This window comes from Pteronotus mesoamericanus, unplaced genomic scaffold (genome assembly GCF_021234165.1).
Source record: "Pteronotus mesoamericanus isolate MK-2021 breed Mesoamerican mustached bat unplaced genomic scaffold, CSHL_Meso_final scaffold_83, whole genome shotgun sequence".
Lineage (NCBI taxonomy): Eukaryota > Metazoa > Chordata > Mammalia > Chiroptera > Mormoopidae > Pteronotus > Pteronotus mesoamericanus.
In genome coordinates, this window is record NW_026555328.1 from 1,860,722 (window position 1) to 1,882,571 (window position 21,850).

The following is a 21,850-nucleotide window of genomic DNA, read 5'->3' on the forward strand; positions in this document are numbered from 1 at the left end:
GCCGAAACAGCGCGTCGGGCGTCCGGGGAGGCTGAGCTGACAGCCCGGCGCCCGCGCTCCGGGTGCTTCGTGGGGGGCCGTCGCTGCCTTTCAGCCCCTGCGGGGTGGGCGATGGCGATGGGACGAGCATCTCGGACGGGACCTGGCGTCCGCTTAGGAGCTCTGTCTACAGAGACCTCTCAGAGCCTGTGGCCAGGATCCTGGGGTGCTGTCTGCTCGGAGCCCTTCACCAGTTGTCAGGGGACCAAATGGCCTCACAGCAGGCAGAAAGCAGGTGGGATCTACTGGGACTTGGGGACCCCCACTTCACTGCCCCACATCCCCGCAGGCAAATGAGCCAGCTTGTCCTGGAGGCTGATGCACTTCAGACTCTGGCAGCTGGAGGAGGAGGCCAGCTCTCCTGCGCCTGGTGTCCAGGAGGCGCGTTTAAAACTTCAAGGTCCGGGGAGGCAGGATCCAGAGTCAGGCGCCTCTCATCGGATGATCACAGGCGTGCTCTGAAGGGGCTTGAGAAAGCATCTTGGGGTTTAAGAACCTGCACAGGGGCAGATCCCGCCAAGCATTGGGTGCTACGCTTGAAAAGTTGGTCAAAAGCGGAGAATATAATTGCCAGGTGGTGATGGTGACAACTTTTTTTTTTTTTTTTGGTAACTCTCAGACAAATAGGTGTTTACGTGAATGTGGATGGTGTAGGTGGCATCAAACGCAAAGCGTTTCCTAACTTGACCTCATGGAAATTAGACCCTGAGAACAAAAATCACTGCTCCATTCCAGGTGCTGGTTAGGGTTTGCAGAGAGCACACCTTAAGAAGGTCAATTGTAAAAAGAGTGGGAAAAAGTTAGAAAAAAAGGAAAAACTCATAGTTTTATCAAGGCCCAGCTATTCCTTAAACCATCCTCAAGTGGTAGAGCTGAATGGTACCAACACACACACCTACAGAGGTGGTGAAAAAATTCTTATACAACGGGACTTGCTATCTGTCCTTGTAGAGTTCACAGGTGGTAAAAAGTAAGGAGGGGCCAGAGGTTGTAGAGAAGGGGCCATGGAGGTTGCCTGGCCTCTCTGGGAACAGCAAGCGTGCCCTGGAAATGAAACGTACTCTAAGAAGTGCTTGCATGTGCCACTGGCGGTAAGCTCCTTGTGGCCATAGTGCGGAGACTGGATGCCCAAGGTGAAGCTGGCAACTAGACCTGACGCCAAATGTGGCCGACCCTCTAATTTCTACACACTTGCTTTTCTGTGACTTAGTTTGCAAGCAGCTGGGGCAGCAGAAGAAAGACAGCGTGCAAATGGCACGCAAACGTATCCTTGGGAGGAATCCGATTTACATCCAGAATTACTCATTTAGCTTTTGGTTTTCTAGACTGAACATGGAAGGGTTGGGCTGGGACAAAGGAAGCCACTCTTTAGGTCTGCCGGAGGAGGGCAGAATTAGAAGCCAGAACCGAAATGATGGGATTTTCTATTGGCACTTATGAGAGAAGCTGATGCCACAGGTGGCATGGGAGGGAAATGATGGAGATTACCAGAGAATTTGGCTGTTGAGAAGAACTATACATCTTTCTCCTTAACTCTAAAGGTCTGTTTTTGCCATTATCTTGTCAGAGAACAAGAATCGCTTCACCAGTCACAGACGGGATGGAGGAGGTACCATCCCAAGCGTTTAGGATGGCAAATACCAAATTCGGTGTATGCAAAGAAGGAAGCTAAGTCTTTAGAGTGAGATGTGAGATTGTTCAAAATAAAAAATGAACCAATGAGGAAAATAATGTTTATTTTAGCTGTAATACATATTCTGCACATCGACACAATGCTCTAAAGGTGTCCTAAACAAGAAGGCACATCCATTATACGTTAAAGAAGCAGCTCTTAGTGCTCTAAATTATTACCTATTTTCCTTCTTTTACAAATCCCCACCCAAGGTTATGTTTATGAATTTGAGAGAGGGAGGGTGAGAGAGGGGGGTGGGGCGGGGCAGGGATGGAGGAGACACTGATTTGAGAAACATCGATTGGTTCTGTTCCATACGTTCCCCAACCGGGAACTGAACACACAACTTAAGTATGTGGCCTGACCAGGGATCAAACACAGAGTTTTGATGTGCAGGACGGCACTTCAACCCACTAAGGCACCTCACCGAGGCTCATTTTTTTCCCTAGTGTTCCATAGGCTCCACGTGGGCCGCTTGAAGTAACGACTCTTGTTCGTTATTTTTCTCTTGATTGAGGTTCTCGCATTCTCTCCGGTTAACAGTTTATAAAAGGACTCATTCCTCTGCTCAAGATCACAAAGGATTGAAACCATAGAATAGCCAAATTCAATTAAGGCATACTCCTTACCTCCACGTTTATAAAACTTCCCGAAGGCGTGCAGAGCCACCACTTTGCCCTCTGCGTTAAACACTGGGGACCCAGAGGACCCACTCGTAAAGCAGGTATCGTAACTAAGTGTGTTAGTGCTGTAAGCCTCTGGGGGGAAAGTTCTTGGGGTAAACATAGAGCAAACACCGTAAGTGGCAGCGTGCAGCCCTCCCACCTCCTGTTGATAGTGCTCCGAGTACCTCTTTAAGCGTTCTATTTGAGTAATCACAGCACACTCATCTATTTCCTTCGTCCGGCCTTCTGGGTGACCGATTAAATAAATCAAACCACTGGAAGGCAAAAAGGAAATTTGTCCAACTAGGCCTGGAGGAAATCCATTTCCATTTTCTCTTAGTTTCAAAATGGCATAATCTAGACCTTCATAAGACACTACAAAGCCTGGCTCAAGGGAAAACCATTCCTCATCTAAGGGGTAGAACTCTTTATAAGTGAAGGTCACTTTTGCACATTTGCTTATTATATCTGGCCACAAACTTGTATCTGTGTCTTCTCCCACCATCAAGTGCACAACATGTCGACAGGTGAAAATATAACCATCACTGAAGACAAAGCAAGTAGCATTGCCTTTGTTTCCATTATTGTCCCATCTCAGGAACCCAACTGACTTACTAAGGTGAACACGATGTTCATAGGTTGCAACTGAAGTAGAATCTTTAGTTACTTTTGCAAAGCACTTTTCATATATTCTGAATTGTTGACACAGTGACAGTTTGGTTTTCCTCCGTTCTTTCCAAAAATAATTTCTCATCCAACGTGCGTCTTCACTGAAATTTGGATAGTGCTGCATTATACCACTGTCCAACATTTTGCAGTTTTTAGGCCAGGGGTTAGTTGCCGATCCCTGGATGTGCTGAATCAGAGCACATTCCATACCCAGACGCGGCCTTTGCTGATTGCATGATCTTTGTGTCCTGTACTTTCTGTTGAGACTGTTCCTGTAATAACTTTTAATTCTGGAAATTGTACGGTGTATCTTACCTTGAATATCATGCCTTGGATGTTGAGGTGGTAGAACTTTTTCTCGGTCATGTTGTACATCTTCAGACTCTTCGTCTTTCTCTGGTTCGTGGGCCTGGCTCTGAGATGGCATCACATCGTAGGGACTGATGTCACCAGTGGCATTTTCAGTCCTCTGTTCAATTTTCTTAAGGTTATGTTTCCTGGCTGATGGCTTCACAGAAATGTCCACCTCTAAGACTTTTCCAGCTACTTCCTCCACCGTGGACTGTTTTACATGAATGTTTGTATGAGTTTCTCGGAGTTCCCAGTCAATTTCATCCAGGTCAGATCGAAACCGGCCGTCTTTGCACAGGGCTTCCTTGACAGTCTCACCCTTCAAGGCATAGATACAGAGCGTACTTCCCTTTTCATGAAGGGCCATGTTCTTAACAATCTTCTTTATCGTCCTCCCAACAGCCACAACATGAAAAAGAATGCATTCGATGCTAGGATTTTCATAGGGGCGTAATATCTGGTCATCTACGTTCTGGTTCCCCTTTCTCTGATGAACTGATATTTCAAGGTGAGAACCTTTTGGTAGGCACTTGAGAGGCATTCCTAAATTGATATATCCTTCTATTGCTTTCTGTCCACGGACGAAAATGTCCTTATTATTGAAATGATTCTCCATTCTTTTGCGGAAACTGTCATGAGATTTCAGAGCTGAGAAGACACTCTCATTGAGTTCACCACGTGCTGTAAACACACTACGGTCTGATCTCCTGGAGACTTCTTTGAAAGTAAACTTGAAGTAACATTTGTCACTACTTCTCAGATTTGGTTGCCGACTTCCTAGGGATGCTTCACACCCACTGACTTCACGTTTAAGTGCCACAGTGCCACTACACTCGCTTGTGTCAGATGGAGAGTGACCCACAGTTGTGCCGGAGCACGTCTGCCTCACAACAGCATCCTTAAGAAAGAAAAGATGAAGCTTTCAGTAAGAATCCCCCTTCATAATGATGTTTCGTGTTTCTATAATTGGAAAACTAATAGATGTTCTGGATAAAAGTTAGATAATATGATGGATAATGAATATTGGACAAAAGTATTAATCATTCATCCATCAGCAGAAATAATCATTCTGCATTTTTCTTTTTACTTCTAAGGTTTGATATGCAGATATAAACCTTAAGGTACTTAAATTATACTATGCTTTCTAAGTGGGTTTTTTTTCCCTTTGCTAAGCAAGCCTCCAGTGCTTTCACATGTCATTAGAGAAACTTTGAGAGCAGAATTCGACAGGCCATATTTTATTTAAGTGTACAATAATTTTTAATCTATTCTTCCATTGCTGGGTATTTAGACTACATCCAATGTTGAACTACTGTAGCTATGACAAACACTTCTATGCTGAAAACATTTCTGCCTGTCCATCTGATTATTTCCTTCAGCCAGATTCCCAGCAGTGGGAATACTGAGACAAAGATTATAAACATATTTCACAACAAAACCACTGCCCAGTTGCTTTCCAGATGAGCCACATCAATTCGCCCCACTGTCAAATAAGATCAACTGTGTGGCTGCCTCTCTCAAGCATTTCTCAAGTAGTATAAATGTTGGCCAACTGATGGATCGAATGTCATCCAATTTGACGGTTTTAAAAATCTGTCTACATTTTGTTCCCTTACTAGTAAAGCTGGATATACTTAATACATCTTCTGGACATTTGAGCCATCCCCTTTCAAAAATTCCCCTAAGTATCTGTTTCATTTCTGTGTGTACAGAGTTTCAATAGGAATGAGGGAGTAGAATTAAATGCACGATAAATCACAAGATTGGCTAGACAGACAAACAGGTAAACATACTCAAATGCAAACAGACATGCATATTCATGGAGAAACAAACAAGCAGTGTTCACTCTGCACTCTAAAACTACTCGTGTCTATCTCGATTTAGTATTGCCAGTGTGCCTATTTTTGAGTAAGAGTGTGCTCGTCAAAAATTGGGCCCTGATTGACTGGGTTCAAAAATCCTTGTCTGAAGCCTGTTACTTTTGTTACTTTCAGAAAGTTGGAATTCACTTTCTTCATTTGTCAAAGGGGGATGGTAATGATATTTATTGCAGAGAGTTGTATTAAGTGTACAGAGACTCCATAGAAAGTGATAGGCATAATTCCAGGTAGACAGGCGTCTCAATTTAAGTTGCATTCCCAATTGCTCACCATCTCTCAGCCTTTTTCTTAATAAACACAAGGAGCATTTGATATGGTGGTTTGACATAACAGAGCACAGTTAGTAGAAAGGGCCCCCATGTAATGTCAGCAAATGTAAGTCCAAGTCTTCTTTCCACTGCTCCCTTAAGAAACAACTCACTTCTTTCTTCTCTTTATAAACACGATGAGGATAAGAAAATTCTTTTTGCCTGCCTAATAAGCTTATGATAAGAATAAATATTTAAAAAATTATTTTATAAATTGTAAAGCCTTACACAATTGTTTTGCTGTTATCAAATAGAGTAGCCACATTTGCATGATACTGTATAACTTTTCAACCTATGAAATAAATTTAATTTTGTTTTTATTCCATATTTTACTGTAATACATTATATTTGATTATTTTGTTGTTGTTGTTCAGGAAGTGTTACAATAGCTTTTTGTTACAGGCTGAATTGCTATGGCTAAGATTTTTATTGAAACTCCTCCTCAGCACCACATATTAAAACAAAAAGAATAAAAATGAATAAGAAAGATTATAATTTATTTAACATTCCCTACATTCAATGGGATAATTTCTGGGCAGGAAGACTATGAGGCCCAGTGTCAAGGATCACTAAGTCTAACATTGAAGCATTCTGTAAGGAATACTTACGAATATATTGTACCTGAGAAAAATAGTCTTCAATTTTCATATTTCTCTTTGCATCAAAAGAGCCATTCTGTGACCTGTGTTTCTTAGGGCCCATGGTGGCTTGAAGATGAATAGGCAGTTCAGCTGAAACACTAAAAAGGTTCAAGTTAGAGCAGTATTTTTATAGGTACCATTAACTGTACAGAGGACAAGATTAATGGGGACCCCTTGTCACACCTTTCCCTTCAGCTCCAGCCTTGCCCTTCTCCGAGACATTAACTTAGCAGGTAGACAGTTTATCCACAAAGTATAATCACCCCAATAATAAAAGCTCCCCTTGTTAGAGAACTATCCCAGATACTTTACAAAAATTATCTCTAATTGCCAATGCCCACAGATACCATGCAGAATAGGTATATCTGCATTTGCAGATGGAGAAAGTGTAACTCAGAGAAAGTAGGTGAACTCCCCAGAGCCAGGGCTTCATGGCAGAGATGGAATTCAAAGGCAGGTATAAATACCCTTCAGGAGGGTTTGCAGCTCGATAATTCAGAAGTGTGTTCTAGTTACATTAATGATAAATCTGGCTTCTACTTAAGTTGGAGGTGGCATGGAGTTGGTATTATTACAAGAAAATGAACAGGGAAAAAACCATAAAGACAAAATAAACTTATGAGAGTTTGACTGGGAAGATAAGAATGTTAGTTGCTGCTTGGGATTTTTTGTTTTGTTTGGTTTAAAGAGGTATTTTCCTGCTCCGTATTTCCTCTGATGTCTCCCCAGAGGAGCATGAACAATGAAACAAAAGGGTGGAGTCTTCAATAGTGATAAATACACTAGAATGGAAGCCATGGAGGGGCAGCAAGAGGCTGTCTTCGGAATCTCAACATCTAGTACAATGCCTGTCACGTGGCAAGATCTCAATAAAGATACATTTATAAAGACACATTCAATGAATGAATGGAGTATGCACATGTTACACTATGCCCTATCCCATGTGCTTTTCATAAACTGCATTGTTTAATTCTTACAACCCTGTGAGGTAGGTATGATTAGTTACATTTTACTGGTAAAGAACTTGAACACCCTGAGACATTAAGCTATTTACTCAAGGTCACAAAGCCCAGAGAGTATACTTTGAATCACTTTTTAGTATGAAAGAAGAGAGACTAATATAATGAGCCTACATATATCACATAGGACCAATAATTGCCCATTTTTTTTTTGGTAAATTGGCATCATATTTTTATTTTACAGTTAGAGATATCATGACATTTTAACCCTAATTATCACTTCCCAGCTCTAAAAATTTAGGACTTTTTCTTACGTAATCACAATATGAATTTATTCAGACCAAGATCCAATTGAGGTACATAAGTTGTCTTTATTTTATTTTATTTTATTTTTAGCAAAGTCATCATTGTTCATGCATGAGCATCCCAGTTCACTCTCTTTGACAGCCAGGTTACATCAATGTCATGCAAACCATTCTTGTTATGTTAACAATGGCTGGACTCCCCCCGCCCCCACCAACAGACCTCGTAGTGTGCTATTTTTTGTAAGAAAAAATAACTATTTGCTTATTTCCTCAAAAAGAAACACTGGGTGAGTTAAAAATAGAAATGTGTTTTCTCAGAAGGTTAAAATTTGGTTTCTGGAAAGGCCTCTCTCTTCCTGGCTTGCAGATCTCTCTCTCTCTCTCTCTCTCTCTCTCTCTCTCTTTTTTTAGTGTGCAAAGGTTGTGGCTTTATTTGAAGTAGGTGTAAAACTAAAACAGAAGTCCCTGGTCGTTTACCGTTGAGTCCATAAGGTGTCTTTAATTATCATGTCTCTTAAGTTTTTTTATTCTAGGACACGAATTGATTAGTTGAAAAGAACAGAAAAGTTGTTGGCGGAAAGTTCATCTCCTGGTCGGCTGCTTCATGTTGTTGCTTAATTTATGCTTAGTCCCTGTAGTTTTTGTCAAGTAAAACTTATCTAAAGACTGTGTTTTAAAGAAGATTTGGTACATACATACAATGAGCTATTTCTCAGCCACAAAAAGAATGAAATCTTACCACTTGTGACAATATGGATGGACCTACATGGCATTATGCTAAGTGAAATAAGAACGTCAGAGAAAGACAAATACCATAGGGTTTCACTTATGTGTGGAATCTAAAGAACAAAATAAATGAATGAACAAAACAGAAACAGAATCATAGGTACAGAGAACCAACTGACTGACGGTTGCCAGGCTGGGAGTGGTGCTGGGTGAAAAGGTGAAGGGATTAAGAGGTGCAGTTACACAAGAGTTACGGTGATATAAGGTAAAGACTAGGGAATATAGCCAGTAACATGGTAATAACTATGTATGGTGCCAGGTGAGTGCTAGACTTATTGGAGGATCACTTTGTAAAGTATATGGTTGTTTATCCACTATGCTGTACACATGAAAATAATACAAAATGATGTTGAAAGTAACAAGTTAATTAAAGAAACCTAAAAAGCATGAATAACTAGCCTCTAGCTTAGCTATTTATTAACTATGCTAATAAATACCATTGTAAAATTGTGAGGCAAAAATAAATCAGTGGAGACGATGCTTGCCTTCTTCACCCTCTGCTACGCAGCAGGAGCCCTGGCTTCATGAGCTTCTCAGGAAGCTCCCTTCAGCTTCTCTCAGCCTCAGTTTTCTGTTGGTAAACTGAGGCAATGATTCTGCATGAGATAGTGAATATGAAAGCGCTATGTCAATGTTAGTTTTTGTAACTCCACCTGGCTTCACATTTCAGGTTACCATTTACTAGCTGCTTGACCTTGGGCATTTGCATTAATCCTGCACCTTACTCTCCACTCCGCTAAGACTGAAGCTGTAGCGAGATCAGCCTCCAACATTGTGGTGAAGATTAAAGAATATAATGAATGTAAAGTCATTACGACAGTGCCTGGCACATAATAGGCTGCCCAGTAAATAGCACTACAGTTAGTATTATTATGATCATCAGCAAACTTACCACAGGGAGACTTCGTAAACAGCAGAGACCCTGGGAACACAAAAACAAGATGCCTATAATGGAGGAGATGGGCTATGTTGTATAAGGCCCTTAAAGGCAGGAGTTTATTGCCCTAAAACGAAGAGGATCAGGGGTTTTGCTGGGTCTGCTGCTGCTGACTCATCTCATGGAATTTGAGAGAAGACCTAGGTGCTTTAGGAGTGATTACTACACATGGACCAAAAAAGAACTATCAAGTGGGCGGAGACAAACGTGAGTTTGCACTCCCCTGGAATGAACTTGAGCAATCACAGTGAAGAAGGGAAAAGGTTAGGAAAACCCCCCACATCCCTTCCTCAACATGGTTTCTGGTAGCCAGACTGAACCACATTATAACAAAATGTGCGGTGCCCTAAGCTATCCTACTCCAAGCCCAGCGTTATCCTTGGAGAAGGCAAGGCTCTGCTGACCTACAGGGCTGGCCCTGTGTCCTCCGGGAAAGAGAAACACCAGCCTGTCCGGGGTCCATTTCCACCCCACCCAAGGGCTTCCCCTTGGACTTCATCATCCCCGTCATCTGTTCCCTCCCTCTGCCTTCTCTCTTCCCGCCCCCACTGCCTCCTCCCTCTGGCTCTTCCTCAGTGTGCACTCTTCTCCCTTCTTCCCACCCACGCGCACCCCAGCCTCTCTCTCCCTTCCTGCCCCATTCTCTCCGGCTCCCGCACCTCCCCAGGGCCTCTCCTCACTCCTCTCTGCTCTGGCCGGGCCGGCTAGAGCTGAGCCGGGCTGTAGAAGGCAGGGATCCCATCCTTGCCGACCGTAGGCCTCCCCCGAGCCCTCCACCGCGCCCTCGGATCCCCGCCCCCGCCCCTGTACACAGCGCCTGTCAAGTAGCCACTGAAATAAAACCTGTGCAGCCTTGGACCGGCAGGTGGGCAGCGCTGTCCAACACAGTCCGTAGGAGCGAGGCCCAGCTCCTTGCTCACGTCGACTCCCGAGCACCCGCCCGGCACAGAACCGTGAACTCGAATCCCAGCAACCCCGCGCTCACCCAGCCCACGGCGCGCCTCGCCGGCCGCCAGCACCGTGGGCTCGAGCCCAGAGCCAAACCGAGGTCGGTTCTTGTAGGAGCTGCGAAGGGGAGCGCGCCCACGTTAGATCGGACCAGCGGGGCAGGCAGCGGGCGGGGCTGAGGTTCTAGAAGCTTGCCCGCCTGTGGGAGCTTCCTCTCTGCCGGCAGCAGGGCTATTTTCGCTTTCCTATTTACCAAGACCTTCTAGGCTTAGCAGCTGCCCCGGCTGCCCGCAGCTATCTTGATCTTTAGAGGCGGGAAGCCAGAAAGGGGTTCACACAATGGGAAACTGCCTCTCCCTCCCCCCCCACCAACTCCCCAAACCTCCATGCCAATCACCTTCTCAGAACTCCAGGTCCGACCCAAAAGCAGAAGAACCACCCCAGAAGCTGAGGTTCTGCCCCAACCGGGCCCGTGGCCGCCGCTCCGGCAGCGGTGGGAGCTTCGGACACGGCGCCCGGAGGGCTGTCTGCTGAGTTTAGCACCGAGAGACGAAGTGGAAAATCCCCGCGCTTCAGACGGGGCACCGCTTCTGGCCAGCAGTTCGCGAGGTTGCAGCCACCGAGAGACGTAGCGAGAAAGGACTGGATGGTTGGCGAGTGGGGAGGCGGGGTCCGAGCACGAGCCCGCCGAGCGGCCCCGAAGTCCCGACGATCTCCCTGCGTCCCACCCAGCCACTGGCTCCCACGCTGGATCCTCAGCCGCCTTCCGCCTTCCGGGACGGAGGCTGACCAATCGGGACCCGCCACCCCCTCCCCGCTCCCCGGATCCGCGGTGGTCGTCGGGGGAGCCGCGCGATCCCGGGCGGGTGTGGGAGGAGCCGGAGGATTCGCACTTTTCCAGGACTGAGGGCGCGGCGGCTGCGCGGAGCCGAAACAGCGCGTCGGGCGTCCGGGGAGGCTGAGCTGACAGCCCGGCGCCCGCGCTCCGGGTGCTTCGTGGGGGGCCGTCGCTGCCTTTCAGCCCCTGCGGGGTGGGCGATGGCGATGGGACGAGCATCTCGGACGGGACCTGGCGTCCGCTTAGGAGCTCTGTCTACAGAGACCTCTCAGAGCCTGTGGCCAGGATCCTGGGGTGCTGTCTGCTCGGAGCCCTTCACCAGTTGTCAGGGGACCAAATGGCCTCACAGCAGGCAGAAAGCAGGTGGGATCTACTGGGACTTGGGGACCCCCACTTCACTGCCCCACATCCCCGCAGGCAAATGAGCCAGCTTGTCCTGGAGGCTGATGCACTTCAGACTCTGGCAGCTGGAGGAGGAGGCCAGCTCTCCTGCGCCTGGTGTCCAGGAGGCGCGTTTAAAACTTCAAGGTCCGGGGAGGCAGGATCCAGAGTCAGGCGCCTCTCATCGGATGATCACAGGCGTGCTCTGAAGGGGCTTGAGAAAGCATCTTGGGGTTTAAGAACCTGCACAGGGGCAGATCCCGCCAAGCATTGGGTGCTACGCTTGAAAAGTTGGTCAAAAGCGGAGAATATAATTGCCAGGTGGTGATGGTAACAACTTTTTTTTTTTTTTTGGTAACTCTCAGACAAATAGGTGTTTACGTGAATGTGGATGGTATAGGTGGCATCAAACGCAAAGCGTTTCCTAACTTGACCTCATGGGAATTAGACCCTGAGAACAAAAATCACTGCTCCATTCCAGGTGCTGGTTAGGGTTTGCAGAGAGCACACCTTAAGAAGGTCAATTGTAAAAAGAGTGGGAAAAAGTTAGAAAAAAAGGAAAAACTCATAGTTTTATCAAGGCCCAGCTATTCCTTAAACCATCCTCAAGTGGTAGAGCTGAATGGTACCAACACACACACCTACAGAGGTGGTGAAAAAATTCTTATACAACGGGACTTGCTATCTGTCCTTGTAGAGTTCACAGGTGGTAAAAAGTAAGGAGGGGCCAGAGGTTGTAGAGAAGGGGCCATGGAGGTTGCCTGGCCTCTCTGGGAACAGCAAGCGTGCCCTGGAAATGAAACGTACTCTAAGAAGTGCTTGCATGTGCCACTGGCGGTAAGCTCCTTGTGGCCATAGTGCGGAGACTGGATGCCCAAGGTGAAGCTGGCAACTAGACCTGACGCCAAATGTGGCCGACCCTCTAATTTCTACACACTTGCTTTTCTGTGACTTAGTTTGCAAGCAGCTGGGGCAGCAGAAGAAAGACAGCGTGCAAATGGCACGCAAACGTATCCTTGGGAGGAATCCGATTTACATCCAGAATTACTCATTTAGCTTTTGGTTTTCTAGACTGAACATGGAAGGGTTGGGCTGGGACAAAGGAAGCCACTCTTTAGGTCTGCCGGAGGAGGGCAGAATTAGAAGCCAGAACCGAAATGATGGGATTTTCTATTGGCACTTATGAGAGAAGCTGATGCCACAGGTGGCATGGGAGGGAAATGATGGAGATTACCAGAGAATTTGGCTGTTGAGAAGAACTATACATCTTTCTCCTTAACTCTAAAGGTCTGTTTTTCCCATTATCTTGTCAGAGAACAAGAATCGCTTCACCAGTCACAGACGGGATGGAGGAGGTACCATCCCAAGCGTTTAGGATGGCAAATACCAAATTCGGTGTATGCAAAGAAGGAAGCTAAGTCTTTAGAGTGAGATGTGAGATTGTTCAAAATAAAAAATGAACCAATGAGGAAAATAATGTTTATTTTAGCTGTAATACATATTCTGCACATCGACACAATGCTCTAAAGGTGTCCTAAACAAGAAGGCACATCCATTATACGTTAAAGAAGCAGCTCTTAGTGCTCTAAATTATTACCTATTTTCCTTCTTTTACAAATCCCCACCCAAGGTTATGTTTATGAATTTGAGAGAGGGGGGTGGGGCGGGGCAGGGATGGAGGAGACACTGATTTGAGAAACATCGATTGGTTCTGTTCCATACGTTCCCCAACCGGGAACTGAACACACAACTTAAGTATGTGGCCTGACCAGGGATCAAACACAGAGTTTTGATGTGCAGGACGGCACTTCAACCCACTAAGGCACCTCACCGAGGCTCATTTTTTTCCCTAGTGTTCCATGGGCTCCACGTGGGCCGCTTGAAGTAACGACTTGTTTGTTATTTTTCTCTTGATTGAGGTTCTCGCATTCTCTCCGGTTAACAGTTTATAAAAGGACTCATTCCTCTGCTCAAGATCACAAAGGATTGAAACCATAGAATAGCCAAATTCAATTAAGGCATACTCCTTACCTCCACGTTTATAAAACTTCCCGAAGGCGTGCAGAGCCACCACTTTGCCCTCTGCGTTAAACACTGGGGACCCAGAGGACCCACTCGTAAAGCAGGTATCGTAACTAAGTGTGTTAGTGCTGTAAGCCTCTGGGGGGAAAGTTCTTGGGGTAAACATAGAGCAAACACCGTAAGTGGCAGCGTGCAGCCCTCCCACCTCCTGTTGATGGTGCTCCGAGTACCTCTTTAAGCGTTCTATTTGAGTAATCACAGCACACTCATCTATTTCCTTCGTCCGGCCTTCTGGGTGACCGATTAAATAAATCAAACCACTGGAAGGCAAAGAGGAAATTTGTCCAACTAGGCCTGGAGGAAATCCATTTCCATTTTCTCTTAGTTTCAAAATGGCATAATCTAGACCTCCATAAGACACTACAAAGCCTGGCTCAAGGGAAAACCATTCCTCATCTAAGGGGTAGAACTCTTTATAAGTGAAGGTCACTTTTGCACATTTGCTTATTATATCTGGCCACAAACTTGTATCTGTGTCTTTTCCCACCATCAAGTGCACAACATGTCGACAGGTGAAAATATAACCATCACTGAAGACAAAGCAAGTAGCATTGCCTTTGTTTCCATTATTGTCCCATCTCAGGAACCCAACTGACTTACTAAGGTGAACACGATGTTCATAGGTTGCAACTGAAGTAGAATCTTTAGTTACTTTTGCAAAGCACTTTTCATATATTCTGAATTGTTGACACAGTGACAGTTTGGTTTTCCTCCGTTCTTTCCAAAAATAATTTCTCATCCAACGTGCGTCTTCACTGAAATTTGGATAGTGCTGCATTATACCACTGTCCAACATTTTGCAGTTTTTAGGCCAGGGGTTAGTTGCCGATCCCTGGATGTGCTGAATCAGAGCACATTCCATACCCAGACGCGGCCTTTGCTGATTGCATGATCTTTGTGTCCTGTACTTTCTGTTGAGACTGTTCCTGTAATAACTTTTAATTCTGGAAATTGTACGGTGTATCTTACCTTGAATATCATGCCTTGGATGTTGAGGTGGTAGAACTTTTTCTCGGTCATGTTGTACATCTTCAGACTCTTCGTCTTTCTCTGGTTCGTGGGCCTGGCTCTGAGATGGCATCACATCGTAGGGACTGATGTCACCAGTGGCATTTTCAGTCCTCTGTTCAATTTTCTTAAGGTTATGTTTCCTGGCTGATGGCTTCACAGAAATGTCCACCTCTAAGACTTTTCCAGCTACTTCCTCCACCGTGGACTGTTTTACATGAATGTTTGTATGAGTTTCTCGGAGTTCCCAGTCAATTTCATCCAGGTCAGATCGAAACCGGCCGTCTTTGCACAGGGCTTCCTTGACAGTCTCACCCTTCAAGGCATAGATACAGAGCGTACTTCCCTTTTCATGAAGGGCCATGTTCTTAACAATCTTCTTTATCGTCCTCCCAACAGCCACAACATGAAAAAGAATGCATTCGATGCTAGGATTTTCATAGGGGCGTAATATCTGGTCATCTACGTTCTGGTTCCCCTTTCTCTGATGAACTGATATTTCAAGGTGAGAACCTTTTGGTAGGCACTTGAGAGGCATTCCTAAATTGATATATCCTTCTATTGCTTTCTGTCCACGGACGAAAATGTCCTTATTATTGAAATGATTCTCCATTCTTTTGCGGAAACTGTCATGAGATTTCAGAGCTGAGAAGACACTCTCATTGAGTTCACCACGTGCTGTAAACACACTACGGTCTGATCTCCTGGAGACTTCTTTGAAAGTAAAGTTGAAGTAACGTTTGTCACTACTTCTCAGATTTGGTTGCCGACTTCCTAGGGATGCTTCACACCCACTGACTTCACGTTTAAGTGCCACAGTGCCACTACACTCGCTTGTGTCAGATGGAGAGTGACCCACATTTGTGCCGGAGCACGTCTGCCTCTCGACAGCATCCTTAAGAAAGAAAAAAATGAAGCTTTCAGTAAGAATCCCCCTTCATAATGATGTTTCGTGTTTCTATCATTGGAAAACTAATAGATGTTCTGGATAAAAGTTAGATAATATGATGGATAATGAATATTGGAGAAAAGTATTAACCATTCGTCCATCACCAGAAATAATCATTCTGCATTTTTCTTTTTACTTCTAAGGTTTGATATGCAGATATAAACCTTAAGGTACTTAAATTATACTATGCTTTCTAAGTGGGTTTTTTTTCCCTTTGCTAAGCAAGCCTCCAGTGCTTTCACATGTCATTAGAGAAACTTTGAGAGCAGAATTCGACAGGCCATATTTTATTTAAGTGTACAATAATTTTTAATCTATTCTTCCATTGCTGGGTATTTAGACTACATCCAATGTTGAACTACTGTAGCTATGACAAACACTTCTATGCTGAAAACATTTCTGTCTGTCCATCTGATTATTTCCTTCAGCCAGATTCCCAGCAGTGGGAATACTGAGACAAAGATTATAAACATATTTCACAACAAAACCACTGCCCAGTTGCTTTCCAGATGAGCCACATCAATTCGCCCCACTGTCAAATAAGATCAACTGTGTGGCTGCCTCTCTCAAGCATTTCTCAAGTAGTATAAATGTTGGCCAACTGATGGATCGAATGTCATCCAATTTGACGGTTTTAAAAATCTGTCTACATTTTGTTCCCTTACTAGTAAAGCTGGATATACTTAATACATCTTCTGGACATTTGAGCCATCCCCTTTCAAAAATTCCCCTAAGTATCTGTTTCATTTCTGTGTGTACAGAGTTTCAATAGGAATGAGGGAGTAGAATTAAATGCACGATAAATCACAAGATTGGCTAGACAGACAAACAGGTAAACATACTCAAATGCAAACAGACATGCATATTCATGGAGAAACAAACAAGCAGTGTTCACTCTGCACTCTAAAACTACTCGTGTCTATCTCGATTTAGTATTGCCAGTGTGCCTATTTTTGAGTAAGAGTGTGCTCGTCAAAAATTGGGCCCTGATTGACTGGGTTCAAAAATCCTTGTCTGAAGCCTGTTACTTTTGTTACTTTCAGAAAGTTGGAATTCACTTTCTTCATTTGTCAAAGGGGGATGGTAATGATATTTATTGCAGAGAGTTGTATTAAGTGTACAGAGACTCCATAGAAAGTGATAGGCATAATTCCAGGTAGACAGGCATCTCAGTAAATATTAGTGCTGTTACTATTTAAGTATGCCTCTGATCCCAATGATATTAAATGTATATTCTGTTGAGCAGCTGCCTTGTCTAACAAGGTATTTTATTTTTGCACAGTTAATTCATACACTATCATTTCCTTTTATACAAGCACTTATGTGGATGATTTCCTCAAGTGTTTGGTACAGCACAAGAAGGGATTAAAACTGCCATTCTTTTCTTTTTAAAGACTTTATCTATTTATTTTTAGAGAGAGGGGAAGGGAGGGAGAAAGAGAGGGAAAGAAACATCAATGTGTGGTTGCCTCTTGCGTGCCCCCTACGGGGGACCTGGCTGGCAACCCAGTCATGTGCCCTGAGGAGGAATCAAACTGTCGACCTCTGGGTTCGCAGGCCGGCACTCAATCCACTAACCACATCAGCCAGGGCTAAAACCGCCATTCTGTAGGAACTATCCCCTCCCAGGACCCTTGGGCAGAACTGCGGTTAGACTGCTATTCCAGACAAGAGCTGTAGTGTGCAGGCATACCTTTACAACTTCAGGTCTTGTAGACTGGTTATTCTCAGTAGCACTGAGTGACGTGTCCTCTTCGCATTTCACAGGATTCATGATGAGTTAGTTCCAAGAGAATCCCACTCACTTCCACTACTGGCTAAGATGAACAAACAGGGATTGGGTCTATCCTCCCACTGGAAGTGACTAGAAGAGACAACACAAGACAGGGCATCAGGCATCACAGAACCATGATGTCTGATCACCAAGAAAGGGAAGTCAACTGAGCTAAGCCCTACGGACGACTAGATTACTTTGTGGAGAGTTTCCAGTCCACGTGTCGTGGCAGGAAGGGGTTGCAAAACAGCGCCTGGCAGCTTCCCTGAGTTGAGAAGACAAGCTGAGAGTTGTGGGAGGGTCGGGTGGCTTGATTAGAAGAGAACTAGGGAGAGGAGAGCAGCGTCTCCCCAGACAGGGAGATGGAGACTTGGAGGCCCGTGTTGGGCGCCCCAAGAATTTCCAGTCAAGTCTCCTTCAGTGCGGGACACAACTGGAAGCCAGGTGTTTTCCAATAGTGTCACCAGAGGGAAAGACAAAACAATTCTAGGCTCATACAGGATTGAGAATAGTTTCGGTGCCTTAAGGTCACACCAGAAGCCTTCATCGTTCATGCACTACCAGGCAGAGTATTCAGAAAGGCGTTGCCTTCACAGCAGGACAAAAACAGCCCTCCACGAGAGGCTGCTCTGGCGTCACCTGACAAACCCGAAGAGTAAGACTTGCAAGGACACAAGTGTTGCTGAGGACAGTAACTGTGCAGAGAAGAAATCCGAGGCATACTCAGAGAACTAGAAGCATCCCCAGCAATACCTCCAAATACGAAAGTAACTAACCTTGCTATCCAATCAAAACTGATCGGGCATGATAAGAAGCAGGAAAACACAGCCCATAAGGCGGAGAGCAATGAGTCAATGAACAGAAACAAGCCCAGAAGTGACTCCTGCGACAGAAGAACATTAAACAGAAGTCACCTTGGAGTTCTGGTCAAATGGAGTGAGAAGGACTGGATTCACCCTCTTGTGGGGGGGGGGGGAGACAAATAGGCAAAATATAGGAACCTGTGGTTGGCAAGGGAGTGGACATCATGCAGTTCGGGACAGTCCCAGATGACACGCACCTTGTGGTGACTGGGGGCAACTGCCCTGAGATGTTCCAGGCCAGGGTGCAAGGAGGAGCGGCCGTAAGGCAGAGCGTCTTGGAATTCCTGTTCAGAGGAGAAAGAGCTGAGATGTCAAAGAGAGAGGAGAGAGAACTCTGGGTCACAGGCAGGGAGCCCTGGTCAAGTATTCAGCTAAGGGACAGGCAGCAATGGTGGAAACTACCTAAGGGCAGAAAAGAATCCTCCACTCCTCAACAGCAAAAAAACGGTCAGGGGACATCTAACCCCACACTGTGTCCCTCCTCCCCAGGGAGGCCTCTCAGCCTTCTCATTTGTAAATGCAGGAGCTTGGCTCAGACTACACTGCGATTGACTCTGTGAATTACCTTCCTGCTGTGGACTTGTGACAAAGGAAATTACAGGCTCTCACCCTCCAAGATCACCATCCAGTAAGTCTAGAGAGCAGTCCTGGAGTTTGTACTTTTAACATACACCTCCACCCCACCCCCACCCCGCAGCAACTCACAAAGTATCGATTGAAACAGCAGCCCTGTCTCCAAGCGACATCGCAGGTGTGGGGAGCTCCCTGCAAGGGGAAGCTTCCTCTCCCTCCCTCGCCCACACCCCGATGCCAAGCAGCCCCTAAGAACTCCAGGTCCCACTCAAACGCAGAAGAACGACTCACCGAAGCCGAGAATCTGCTCTCAATCGCGCCCGTGGCCGCCGCGCTGGGAGGGGCAGGAGCTTCGAGGATGGCGCTCAGCGGGGCTGTCTCGTGAATTTATAGCCCAGCAAAGTGGAAAGTCCCGCGCTCTAGACGGCGCGCCGTTTCTGGCCAGTGATCGGCGAGGTTTGCGGCCGCCAAGTGGCTCGGCGGCAAAGGATTGGCCGGCCGGCGAGTGGGGTGGCGGGGTCCGAGGACGAGCCCGCCCAGCCGCCCTGGCGGTCAGGGCATTGCCGCTTGATCCCACCCACCGACTCTCTCGGGCCCTGGGTCCCCAGCCGGTTCCCGCCTTCCGGGGTCGCGACCCGCCATCCCTTCCCGCGCCTCCCGGGCCGGGGCCGCCGCCCGCCGAGTTGGGCGAGCGCGGGGCGGGTGTGGGAGGAGCCGGATGACCCGTGATTTTCCCGGGCTGTGACTGCGCGGGGCGGCGCGGGCCCAACCGGAGGAGATGCCCGGCCAACGGCCGGTCCCCGCCGCCCCCGGGTGCTTCGTGCGCGGCGCTCGCTGCCCTCCAGCTGCTCCGGGGTGGGCGACGGCTGTGGGGCGAGCATCCCGCGCTCGACGTGGTGACCGCTGCGGAAAACCGCCCGCGCTCCACGGAGGCAGCTGCCCGGATCCCATGTGCTTCCGTCCGTTCTCTGCGCTCCATCTGCTTCCAAGGGACCAAATGGCCCCACAGCGGGCAGCGAGCAGCCCTCTCCTGCGGTGGAAACTACTGGGACTTGGTGTCAGCCGCCTCACCTGCCCATTTCCCCGCAGGCAAGTGAGCCAGCTTGTGCGGGGGGCTGGTGCCCATCAGACTCCGGGCGCAGGAGGAGGAGGCCAGCACCCGTGCGCCAGGTGTCCAGCAGGCGCGTTTAGAACTTGAAGGTCCGGAGGCAGGACTCCAGAGTCCGGCGTCTCCCAACGGATGATCACAGGCGTGCCCTGAAGGGGCTCGAGAAAGCATCTTGGGGTTTAAGAACCTGGACAGGGACAGATCCCTTCAAGCATTGGGTGCTGTGCTTGAAAAGTTGATCAATATAGTTGCCAGGGGGTGATGGTGACTACTGTTTTTGTAACTCCCGGAAAAATAGATGTTTACGTGAAAGTTGATGGCGTAAGTGGAATAAACGGGAACGCTTTTCCTAACTTGACCTATTGTAAATGATACACTGAGAACTACAGTCCGCGCTCCATTCCTGGTGCTGGGTGGGGTTTGCGGAGAGCACACCTTAAGAGCTTAATTGTAAAAATAGTATGAAAAAAGTTAGAAATAATGGGAAAAGTTATAGTTTTCAAAGTGTTTATCCCTTAAATCATCCTCAAGTGGTCATAGAATGGATTATTCACTCAGACGGAGGTCAGAAGAAATCGTTGTACAAGGGGTTTGCTGATTGTCTTTCCTTGTAGAATCCATAGATGTTACAAATATCGGTTTTATTTTATACTTTGACAACTGTTATTGGCAGTTGCATGGACAGTAAGCCATGGGGGAAGAAGGGTGGGTGCAGAGGAAGGTTGAGGGGGTGCGGGGGGGGGGCGCATTTCAAAGAGGTGGAACTGTGGGAAGTGGTAAACGCACTCTGTGTTTATTCCGAAGGGCAAGCCCACCTGGTTTGTTTATGGGTGTGGTGGTCCAGAAATGAGAGGGAGGGAGACCTCGTTGATGACTCCTGTGCTTTGACTTGGGCAATGAAAAGATAAAGTCTATATTAGCTCCTGTGGGGAAACCTGAGGGAGGGGCTGCTGTGTTTTACATGATGGTGCGTGTGTGCTCATGTGAGTGTGTGTATCAGTAATTGTCCTTTTGATACGTTGACTTTCCAGGGGTTCACGAAGAGGTCTCTACCCGAAGGCACTGGCTTGTCCCTGACTCATTCCCGCCTCTCCCGACCACGTGAATGGTCTTTACCAGTTTATAGGATTGACAATTGTAAAATTGCCCTCCCCCACCTGCCTCTTGGCCAAAAGTATTCCTGCTGCATTATAATAAAATGCAGATGACTTACTGTATACATCCAGCAAAGTCCCTAGTTCCAAGGGGATGTGCAGTGGCTGCCTTTCAGGGTAAACACTGTGTTCCCGGGGCGGGGGGTGGTGTGTTGAACAATTCCAACTGCACCGCATAAGCATCAGCTGAAGGTGAAGTTTCCTTGGTGGCTCCACCGACTCCTCGAACCCTCCCTATTCTGTCACCACTGCCAAGTTGTCGTGGGTTTGCGTCAGAGCTCTCAAGGCACAGCCACAACAGCTGCTCTACTCTGTCCCTATAGGTCCTGACCCAGCCGGCTCGAGGCGACTGGTTCCTTTATTGCCGGTCCGCTTTACACTTAAGGCCGAAATGGGAGATGCCACCTCAAATGGCATCTTGCTAACTAGTCCAAGCGACATTGACTGGTAATGAAGAGGGAGGAGGAGCTTTCGACATTAGCTAGGTTCAAGGAGCTAGGAAACTCTGGGATTAGCAGAAAGGATGTGCTCTTTGGAAGGTCATTACAAACAGACAAAAGTGGTCTAGTAGGCACTAAAAATATACACATCACCTAAGAGACAGGGGATCTGCAAGGCAAGGCAGTCATTTTTATGCTCTGCTGAGATAATATCTTTCTGTGAACTGATTTTCTTTTAATTTTCACTTTACTTCAAATATACTTCTCAGTTAATGGCTAGCATCACTATCATCATGAGCCTAAGCTCCTCTCTCTGGCTTTCTTTTGGTCTGTACGCTTCCCTCCCACGTTCAGTCCCTGTCTCTTCTTGACTCTTCCTGGGCTTCCACCATTAAGTGCAGCCCTCTGCTTCATTCCTTATTTTCCAGTTGGAGTGGGTTAGCATCTTTTGTTCGACGTGTCAAAAGTAGAATTATTGATACACACCCATGGTTTGTTCAGAAGGGTTACCCCACTTTGT

The 21,850-nt window shown here is 46.6% G+C and overlaps 2 protein-coding genes across 2 annotated transcripts; both read right to left on the minus strand.

The window, feature by feature from the left end:
* Positions 1 to 2,156: 2,156 nt before the first annotated feature.
* Positions 2,157 to 6,286, minus strand: LOC129062682 (serine protease FAM111B-like). Its single transcript, XM_054563708.1, is given in 3 exon segments — positions 2,157 to 2,236; positions 2,239 to 4,294; positions 6,206 to 6,286. Coding segments are annotated over 3 exon segments (2,217 nt in total).
* Positions 6,287 to 13,228: 6,942 nt separating this feature from the next.
* On the minus strand, positions 13,229 to 18,801 carry LOC129062683 (serine protease FAM111B-like). The gene is given in 6 exon segments (XM_054563709.1): positions 13,229 to 15,364; positions 17,112 to 17,198; positions 17,200 to 17,282; positions 17,859 to 17,986; positions 18,253 to 18,339; positions 18,761 to 18,801. Coding segments are annotated over 6 exon segments (2,562 nt in total).
* Between the last annotated feature and the right edge of the window lie 3,049 nt (positions 18,802 to 21,850).